Here is a 10,968-nt window from a genome sequence, read left to right on the forward strand (position 1 = left end):
GTTGGAGATTATCATTAGCTGGCACTATATTTAAACTCCGTGTGAGTGTGTGTGGTTTTAAACAAATGGCTTCCGCTATTCTATTTGAACTCGTTTTGTAATAACTATGTTTAAACTCTGATGTATCTGAGATGCTAACTTTTATGTAATATGTGATGGTAATCGCTAAACTTATTACGATCTTGACTGGTATGTAAGTTGGTTTGAAATCCTTCGTGATTTCACGGACTACCAAGTTATACGGGTTTAAGTTTACTAAATCGTCTGCTCTGACGGATGATTTTCTTACTTAATTTCATATAATTGGTCGGCTGAGTCCATCTGGTGGAACAACACTCGCCATCAGAGCTAGGCACGAGGATGACGCGCCAAGCCGAGGCACAGATCCAGTGCATTTTTCCTGGAGATATTCTCCGATGCCACCAAAACCGGAGGGCTCCATTGAACCAAAACCTAGCACAACAGGAGTGCCAAATACTAATGCACAGGCCGGAACTTGAACCAAAGACTAGCACATAGATCTGGGCGGAAATAGAAATCGAATTTTGAACAAAACTGTACCTGTGGGCGGATCTGGCAGAGAGCGGTAGGGAGAAGGATTCAGGCCAGGAGACTCAGGTCAGGCGGCGGTGCGGTCGGAGAGAATGTGCGGCGGTGCGGCGCCTTTGTTCCATGGTGCTTGCCTATCCTGCCTCCGGTGAGACCGAGCGGCTGGCCTAGGTCACCGCCGGCGCGCCGCCCTGTGCTGATGCTGCAACGCAGTGAGGTAGAGGGAAGAATGCGGCTTGTTTGCGAGCTGGTGCTACGGCGTGCAGGCGAGCTGGAGGAAGCCGACGAGGCGTCGGAGCCCGCGACGGTTCCACGCTGGCTTGGCATCAGGCAGGTGACAGGAGAGCGCCAGGTGGCGGCCAGGTCGAAGTAAAGGAAATAAAAAAAACAAGTTGTGTATACAGACGTTACAGTATGTCGCAGGGTATTCGATGTTAAATTCATTTGTACTGGAGTTGAAGTAAAGGCGGCACGAATCACGAGATTTTTCATCTTAGCCTGTTTGCTTATGTTATGAGCCGTATTTTTTCAGACAACGAACAATATTTTTCTCAAACGACAAATCAGCCAAGAGTACTTTAAACCATGGCTTAGCAGTCAAGCGCACAGGACATACACGTGTAAGGGCATATAACCTGCAGAGCAAATTTAACTCTCAGCTAGATCCATCTTTCTCCGCGTACGGACTGTCCTGGAACAACGATCATCCTATTTCCAAGTTCCAACCAGGAGAGGCATACAGCTAGCTATCTCTGTCCTTCCAGATCCAGCGAAAGGAGACTACCAGTGGGACAAAGGAACTGTGCTCCTATCTCAAACAAGAAAGCAAGCAAGCAAGAAACAAATTGTGCTCCTATACAAGCATAAGAGAAGGCTGCAGGCCAATTAATTACGCGAAAGCGCACTGCTACATGTTCGACGGCATTTCATCCCAGCACATGCCACAGCACACCCTCGCCGCTGTTGACACACTGATATTTATCACATGACCACCCTCAGCACCGATGGTGTTCAGAGTAGCGTTCACAAATCACAACAACAGCACCCCTAAAAAAAAATCACAACAGCAGCACATGACAGTTCCTAGCACATTCACGGTGGAATTTCATCTCATTGCCCAGGCATCGGGTGTTAATAAGCAGAAAAAAAGGTTCTGAAACCCAAAGCGATTGAATACAAGCTCCCAGGCTCAAGATTGTTTCAGAGAGCAAACTCGAAATCAGAGGTCTCAATTGTCGATTTCAATTTCCTCTCGTCATGAAAGGAGGACTGCTTCTAAATTCTAATTTCTCAAGGCCGATTACTAGCAGACAGTACCGCCAAACCGCTGAACCTACCTCCCCAAGAAGCTTGGGGAGGATACAGCTTCTAAAGATCAGATTACCGATGGGAGGAATTACCATAAGAGAAAGAGAATTTGATACTCGACGACGCTGAGATTCAACTGAACCCCTCAGTATTCGCCTCATCGCCTTTTCTTTGTCTTCGCATTTGAAGCAGGGGCAGAGTTCTGCTCGGTAACCATCTTTATAAGATTCACAAGGGACCACAACCTGTCCCACACGCTATAGCCATACAAAGTCTCCACAAGCAACTGCTGGAACTCAAATCCATGCTCTGAGACAGGATACTGCAAAAAATGATAAGCAGCTAACTATCAGGTCCGCAAGAACCAAGTAAAACCATGCAAATCAGACTATTTATTATATCGTGGGGATTGGGGAAGAAGTAGACCTGGATAGGTTTCGGGATCACTGTTTTAATATATGGCCATAATCTATCTTCTACAACAGACTTCACAAGGCAGCAAGCTCGCAAGCCTTCTACACCAGCAAATCTCCCAAATCCACTGTCTTTAACACCACCGAATGGCAAAGACTGCAGCCAGAAACACAAGCATACTTGCATTGCCAGTGTAACACAAAATGTAAAAACATTATAAGCATGATGTGAATATTGCATTACTTAACATAGAACGCTAGACACTACAGGATGCGTGAGCCTACTAGAGGAAAATTGCAAAAGATATAGCTTCTTATCATCAGCACCATGCTTCAATTCTGTGTTATTCCCTCCATTCCAAATTAGAAGACGTTTTGCCTTTTCTAGATACATAACTTTTGCTATGCACTTAGATATACACCATGTCTAGATACATAGTTAAAGGATTGTATCTAGAAAAGTCAGTCTTATAATTTGGAATGGAGGGAGTACATAGGACAGACAGAGCATGAATTACACACTTACCTGACACATGTAACTTGAAGCAAAATCATTGATTGCTGCAACCCCACAGTGTATTTGGGATGCTATTCTGATGGCACGCTTCTGGTTGCCAGAAAAAACAGCACAACCAAGACCATACTTTGAGTCGTTTGCAAGTTTGATAGCCTCTTCATCAGAACTGAATTTCATGATTGGCAGAATCGGTCCAAATGCCTGTTGATCAGCAACTGACAATGTTAAGATTAACACTAGTATCACTTGTACCAAAGAAAATCAAAGATTGACTCCAGTTTACCTCTTCTTGCATAATTTTCATTGTGTGATCAACATTCACCAGGACAGTTGGAGGGAAAAATTGATCAACTGCGTCTTCCCCAAGATTACCAAAGCTCCCTCTGACGGCAATTTCAGCACCTTTGTCTAGAGCATCATTAACAAGACTCTGAAGTTTCTCAGAGTGCTCCATCATACAGATTGCACCCATGTCATATCTGCCTGATAATGGGGGACCCTAGAAAAATAACAAAGGGGCAAAACATGAGTGCTATCGCAAAAGTATAAGTGTCAATAAAACAATTGAAAACATAATTCAATCGGTATCTAAAGATGTTGCTGATAGACCTATGGGTTATCTACTGAAACTGTTTAGGGTCGCCTATTAAATTAAGATAAGCTGCAACTAACAAATTTCATGTAAAACATGAAAAACAAAACAATATGGAATGAAGAGGTTAGAAATGTGAAAAGTATACCCATAGTCTCATGTGTTAATTCACATATTTGCATTTGTTTGTAAGACACTATGACATAGCAATAACAGATAATAATACAGAAATGACAGCACAAGGTTGTGATCCTGTAAAGCAGTACGACACTCAGAAGGTAAGGAAATAAATTGGCGCAAGGTAATTGGCTGCAAAATATGGCTGTTACTTACAACACATATAGATTTGACTATCTTCACTACTTGTGAAACAAAGGAAGAATAGATGTCGTTGTGAACATAAAATCTTTCAGCACCAGCGCAGTTCTGCCCACTAGATTGTAGAGCAGCTCTAACGGCAACTTGAACAACCTTCAAACAGGAAAAGACAACAGATTAGGTCCAGTACACTGCTAGGACTCGAAGAAAATATGATGTTCATGGCATAGGCAATATAAACTCCCTTACACTGGGTAAATCTACATCTTCACACACAATAAATGAATCCTTGCCACCAAGCTCAAGAGTTACAGGTATTAGAGTCTCTGATGCCCTTTTCATGATCTGTAATAACACATAAAACTGAAGACTTTAGAACAGAGAAATGATAGGGCCATAGACAGGAAAAACTGAAGACGGCGTTATTCTTCCACCAGCAAGGGCGTGCAGACGAAAGGGAGAACAGGATGGCAATTGTCTGATGAATCTTGCTTCGTTGGAGATGGAGGAGTTTTTTGGAAACTGTTCAACAGCCTGTGTGCTGATACTGCCAGCTGGGCATATGTAATAAAGGATAGTCAGGGTGCACTTGGTTAAACTCTCGGTTGGGCGGGTGCCGGTTTAAACTTCGGTTATCGTTAGTTGGTTTTGGTCACTAGTTTTGAGCCAGTTGGGTGTTCATTTCAATGCGGTCTTGCGTTAGGCCCGGTTTTTCTTTCTCTGTTTGAACAAACTATTGTAATTTCGTTGCTTTCGAGTAATGAAATTCGGCTATGCCATTGTGGAAAAGAAATTCTATTGTAATACTTGTACCTAAAATGGCAGAAAAGTATATGCTAGCAGACAGTTTTTGGCAACATAATTCCTTTACAAAATAGATGCACATTGTGCTGCAGATATAATATCTAATATACATGTTTAGTCCTTAGGCCTGCACTTTGTGGCAATTGGTCATGGTCTATCTGGGCAGCCAAGGAGGATAACTATGAGCAATCAGTTCACTTAGCAAGCACAAAAGGCATGTTCATAGGTTAGACAGAATCCACCAAACCATATACTGAAAAATAAGAATATTAATCGCATGAGCTTAAGCAAACACCACTTCAGATGAGAGGTATACCATTTTTCCAACACCAGGGGATCCCACAAATATTATTTTGTCCACTGATGATACAAGAGCTTGGCCTGTTTCCGCAAAACTAAAAACAAACAAGAAAAACAGAGTCCAGGTAAGCAATGTGCATCTAGCCTGTAAACTATAGAAAGCTGCATTCATCATACCCAGTTATTATGTGCACCAGATTCTCAGGAGCACCAACAGCTGAAAGAGCTGCTTGTATGATACGAAAATAAAAGCAGCCTGACCAACTCGCATATTCTGAGACCTATAAAAGGTCAATTTACCAATCAGAATAATCTTGAATAATGTCTAATGTACATCAGAAATCAGATGAAACATATTTTAGAGCACACCATAATGTCTATGCATGGCAGAAAGCTGTATATAACATAAAAATACATTTAGCTTAGAAAAACAAGAAAAAAGTTAATGACACAATTGTACGCAGTGTTGCCACACTACATTCTTTCTTGAACAACTCAGGAGAGCTGTGTGTCATTTCATTATGGAGAGGAAAATAACAGAGAGAGAGAGAGAGAGTCAATTCTATCAGCATTCAGTATAAATGAAAAGATCCATCCAATGAAAGCTTGGTAGAGAATGTTCTGCGTTTATTTGAGAAGGGTGCTTTCTATGAGCCAACATATGTTCAATACGCAATTTACTACTTTCTAGAAGATTATTTTAGGTTAACTCAACAAAAGGATAATTAGAGATACATCACATAAATCATAGCCCTCAGCATCAATGGCGGCACATAAAACAGGAGATATCAAGATTGCTGAATAACAAAAATTGATCTATGAGACCACGATGTGTACATGAAAATGGTTTGTTAAAGAACAGACTAGACAATGTAATTTCAGGGATTTAGACCTTATAGTATTTATAATTAGAAAAAAAAAACAATAGGCTCCAGAGCTAGGGCCAAGCACCAGTCAACAAGTCAAGGTAATAGACTATTAACAAATAAACAATGTGCAAAGAATAAAAAGCCTCATTCTGGTGCTAGATAATGATGCTACCTTTATAACTGCTGCATTACCGGAGAATACTGCAGCCAGCATTGGATTAAAAACATTATGGAAGGGATAATTCCAAGATACAATCGCACCAATCACTCCAAGAGGGTAAAACTCAACTTTTGCTCTCTTATGCAGCATTGATCTCCCAGTAGATCTGAGCAACAGAAAAAGCAAGCATCCCAACAATTTATTTAATCGGAGGCACATAATAAGAAAAGAAACCAGTACTTTTACTTTGTAAAAAAAACATCATGTTAAGTAACAATACTACGGGGGCATCAAGAAAGGAATACAAAGTTCTAGGCAACACCGCAAGAGTGAGCAGAAGTTGCAGAGTACCAACTATCCCAGATTTTATCATGTAGGCCCATTATCTTAAGTACCAAACTTTATTTTGCCTTAAGGTGTTCAATTCCCAGTGTCACCCGTACAAGCAGTTATTCACCTCTACCAGCAAGGATACAAGGTCCTAAGTTACTTTTCCATCATGTAAGAATAATTTTGAGGATTCTAACCTGTATTCAGGTTTCAACCACTTCTCACCCTCGTCCAAAAGCCAGGTAATCTTCTCACATGTGGTCATTATCTCGCCTAATGAAGCATCAACCATAGTCTTTCCAGTGTCCCGAGACGATACCCTACACAGCATAAACAGATTTGAGTTCATTTCTCCAGATGTCAAGACGTGTGAAGAAGTTCGACAGAAGTTGGGACCTTACTCGCATATGAGATCCTGATGTTCAAGAATATACTTGAGAAGGATTCGAAGAAACTGGCGCCTTTGCTTGAAGCTGCTTTTTGCCCATATCTTTTGAGCTTTCCTGGCTTGTGCAACATGTTCGTTGACCTGATTACCCAGAGAATTGGCCACAATCAAACCCAAATAAAGAAACGTTAATGAAGTTCGACATACTGAAAGAATACTGCATCTGTTCCTCAACTATTCGCCGGTTAAATCAACAAGGGGTGCACCAACCCTCTAGATAATAGACAGAGGCGGAAATGACAATGCATGACTAGAGGGACCTTAACTAAAAAAACAAGGCAGCAACATACCTCATCAGGAGTCAACGCAGGGAAGTACCCCAAGTATTTCATGGTCGCTGGTTCATAGCATTGGACCTTGTCAGTCTGAGCTGCTTTACCCTTTCTAGGTATCTGCAGCAGTGGACAAAGTTAGAATGGATGATACATTCTGGCAATTGATAAGCGCAATGAGCTGAAAACAAATTGCCATTCTGAGGACAGCTATTGTCATGGCCACAACAGGACATTTCAAACAAATGTCAGTGATTCAGCATCAGGTGGAAGCAAATCACTGCTACACTTGCAGAGAAAGCCATGCCTAGCCCTTTCTGAAACCTATATGAGTGCAGATAAGACTCAAAGTTACCGCAGGCAGGTACCGTCCTCTTATCTTACATACAGTGCTGATTGCTGAACCACTTTGAGGCTAAGATCTAAACCGCATTAATGATGGAAGTTTAAACTACACTAATGTATTACATGAGTTACTTGATGAAAGCAGATTAACCGGATACAGCGGTGGTAGTACAACAGAATCACAATGGAATGGAACATTGCTTTGCTTCCCAGGCTACCTCAACTCAAATCAAGAGCAACTAAGTGGACAGGCGCAGAGGGGCAGGGACTTACGTAGATGAAGCTGTCCTCCTTGGCCAACACTGCGCCAAATCAGAAACACACGGAATCAATAAACCCTCACAAAGCCCTGCCCAGACTTATAGAATCCGCAAGAATAATAACGGCAGAACTGCAGAAGTAGTATAGTAATGAGACGAAAACGGGAGAGGGGGCAGTACCGTCGGAAGCGTCGACGTCGATGGATGGGACGGTGGGCGGGATGAGGAGGAGGAGCAGGCGGCAGAGCGCGTATGCGGCGGCGAGCACCAGCAGCGGCCACCAGAAGGCCATGGGCGAGCCGGCGCGTGGCGACGCCTCCCTGTCTAGGGTTCGCGGCGAGCGGCGAGCGAGGAAGCCTGCGGTTGCTAGGGATGGCGACGGCGGGATTGCATCTGACCAGAGAAGAAGCGAACAAACCAACCGGACCGGATCGGAAGGGCTCTACACAACCACCACTAGACTAGTACTTTATTCGATTCCGGGAGAGTGGAGTGGAATGAGTGGGAGAGGAGGGAAGAGGGAGGAGGGAGCGGAGAGGCGTCTGACCCGGCCACGGGATGTATCCATCATCGGGTCTTCGTTGACGGTTTCGTTGACTGTCTCGGGTATAGATTTTTGTTCATCTTCATACTCGTCGAGCATCGTTCGGGCAACAGATACCCGACGGGTACTGCATACCCGATAAACAAGAACACTTGGGGTCGTAGCTTTGCAATCGAAAACGTTTCTTCTTCACCCGGATATAAGTGTCGGAGTCTCGAAGATGCTAAGAAGAAGAAACAAGATTACGAGAAGGACGAGCAAAGGTGGCAGAGAGACCGAACTGAGGAAGCGAGGGGCACGAGCGCTCGTGAGGCAGGCGTGCTTGTGCTGCTGATGGAGATGGTGAGGAAAAATTGAACTAGGGTTCCTAGAACACACAAACTATATATATATATATATGATTGCTCAGATTTGGGCCAAAATACATATGTTGAGCTTCTTTGGGCCTAATACTCGCATGACAGCTCAAATAGTCGGGTTCCCCAACGGGTAACGGGGACGGGTAAGCAGGGAACGTTTCCGTACCCGCTATACCCGTCGGGGATGGATTCTTGCCCATTTAGATGTCCGTGGGTAAAGATATGATCCCATCCCCATCCTCTAATGGATCAAATACCCGTCGGGTATCGGGTATCGGGGCCCGTTGCCATCTTTACTAAACAATGCGCCTAGTAAACACGGGACTTAAAACATCGTCTTTGTAAAAATAACCCTTCAAACATTTGGCCTTCTCGATTTCCATAATATTTGGTATATTAAGACTATTTTCTTATCTAAATACATGTATTTATTCTCCAAAGTGACCATTTTATCCTTCTAGTCTTACGTATCATTGATCGTTTCATCTGCTCGACGTTCCATCTGCTCGATCCCTCGTTCATATAAACTCATGCTTTAATTGATATGTGATGGAAATCTATTAGAATAAATTTATGGTTTTCTGAGATAAACTTGTTTATGCTAAAATCGTGGATTTGTTATTGCATATGGGTCATTTTGGTTAATTTTTATTATATATGAACCTGTGCATTTTATAGTGACCGAGTCTGAACTGAAACCTGCGACTGCATTTCAGCTTCAGACCTCGATCGTCAATGATGTCCAATGATATTGTTTCCGGTGCATCCCGATGAAGTGAAACTTGTGAAACATATATCAAAGTATTTTGAACCTGCTGCATATTCGTGAGGAATGTTAATACAGGCAAGCTAGCAAAGGCGGCGGCCAGTCAGCCTGCCCTTGGCGGCAGGTGGCCAGCCCAGGCACAGCCAGCGCTGGAGGCTTCCAAATCACCGTCTAAATGACTGAAGGGTAAAAGAGTCATTTTATGAAACAAATACATGTATTTAGATGAGAAAAGAGTCTTAGTACACTAAATGTCATGGAAATCAAGAAGCCAACGTTTCGAGGGTTATTTTTACGAAGACGATGTTTGAAGTCCTATATTTGCGAAGCACGTTGTTTGGAGTCCTAAATTTGCAGTTTTCGTGTTCCCTTCCGGTCCGCCGACGGTCCCCTTTTTCTCAATTTTCTATACGAGTCGTTCTATTGTTTAAGGCTAGTATTTTTTTGGCGAAGGAACCGGGTTTTTTCTCTCATTAAAAATCAGCAACGGGCAAAATTCAAAGAAACGAACAGGGCCACTACTACTTTCTACAATTATTTTCTTTTTAATTACACGATTGTACCTGTCGGGGACCAATACTAGGGTACCCGAAGAGGAGCTAATAGTCATCAACATTGATTCATCCGAGCAGTCAAGAGCGCAACTACAAGCTCCAACCGACCTCCAGGTGTGTGGGCTCCACCTCGCTCGACCTCTGTTGGTGGGCTTTGCCTCGCCCGACCTCGAGACCACGATCTCCATCTCGCCCCTTTGGGTTTGTGCTCGGTCTCGGTCGACGAAGACCCATATCGCCACCAACCACTCTAGGTTCAAGCGTATGGGTCTGGGTCAAAACTCTTACACCAGGGAAGAGACTGGCACGCCTCGATGTAACCCGTGGCCATGACGGACCATACCTAAGGGTTCACATCAAGAACAGCATCGGACGTGCCGGTGCTGTTCGGTCTAACCCTCGTATGAATGATGACAGGCGTGTTAGTTCACCACGACGTCCATCGGGGCCGGATGGAACGCCATGACCGGCAGACGTCGCCCACACATGGCGCCAGTGACGGACAGGATCGCAACATGGAGTTGTCCCTGTTGACATCTACAGGATCCGTGGGACCCGTATGAAGGAGAAAAAGGATCCGATGATCCTGGAAGCTTTCCTCTCTATCTCGTTCTTCTCCTTTTCCTCCATTGTAACCCGCGCTTTCCCTTGGCCTATAAAAGGGAAAGCGGGACACCCCATGAAAAGGATCGACCCATAGAGACCCGATCAGAGCCAGATCCGCACAAGAGCATGACACGAACGCATAGCTGAGCGGCGAACGAGCTCTCAGCACCCACTCACTCCTTTCACCAGAGACTTGGGATCATTTCCCTCTCTCGCCCGTTTGTAGCCCCTACTATAAACTTTTAGTCCTAGTAACACGAGCAGAAGCGATGAACTAGACGTAGGGACTTTCTGCCCGAACCAGTATAAACCTCGTATCCTCTAAGCACACCATCCGAGCCAGACGCGCAATACTAGAAATTTACTCATCGGTGGCAACTCGAAATACCGACAGTTGGCGCGCCAAGTAGGGGCCTTTTGTGCATCTCGACGTCCACACCAGATCTTGGATGGCTAGTCACGGTGTCAGCTGGGTCCCGGGCACGCATGTGCACTTCGGAAACCTAGACTTCATCATCACAACAGAGGAAGAGTTAGCGTAGGCTCCCACCGCCGCCCAACCTCTCTACTCTGTTGACCTCGACACGATCACCGAGGCGCTTGAGGAGCTGCAGCTGCACGCACCGGAGGCCCATGCCCCCGGGAGCGACCAGC

General features: G+C 44.2%; 1 protein-coding gene across 2 annotated transcripts; it reads right to left on the reverse strand.

Moving 5' to 3' along the window:
- Positions 1-1,633: 1,633 nt before the first annotated feature.
- LOC136547525 (aldehyde dehydrogenase 22A1-like) lies at positions 1,634-8,016 on the reverse strand. Of its 2 annotated transcripts, none has more exons than XM_066539472.1 (14): positions 7,666-8,014; positions 7,499-7,527; positions 6,899-7,000; positions 6,562-6,689; positions 6,358-6,480; positions 5,843-5,996; positions 4,979-5,082; positions 4,818-4,896; positions 3,947-4,042; positions 3,713-3,850; positions 3,071-3,286; positions 2,797-2,988; positions 2,284-2,427; positions 1,634-2,179 (listed from the first exon to the last, which is right to left on the reverse strand). In XM_066539472.1, the coding sequence occupies exons 1-14, from the start codon at positions 7,775-7,777 to the stop codon at positions 2,015-2,017; spliced, it is 1,782 nt and encodes a 593-aa protein (XP_066395569.1). In that variant the 5' UTR covers positions 7,778-8,014; the 3' UTR covers positions 1,634-2,014. The 2 variants fall into 2 exon arrangements, 1 of the variants encoding a protein (XP_066395569.1); XR_010781584.1 differs by having other exon boundaries at positions 2,043-2,179; positions 2,284-2,450; positions 7,666-8,016.
- Between the last annotated feature and the right edge of the window lie 2,952 nt (positions 8,017-10,968).

This window comes from Miscanthus floridulus, chromosome 3, assembly GCF_019320115.1.
Source record: "Miscanthus floridulus cultivar M001 chromosome 3, ASM1932011v1, whole genome shotgun sequence".
Taxonomy (NCBI): Eukaryota; Viridiplantae; Streptophyta; class Magnoliopsida; order Poales; family Poaceae; genus Miscanthus; species Miscanthus floridulus.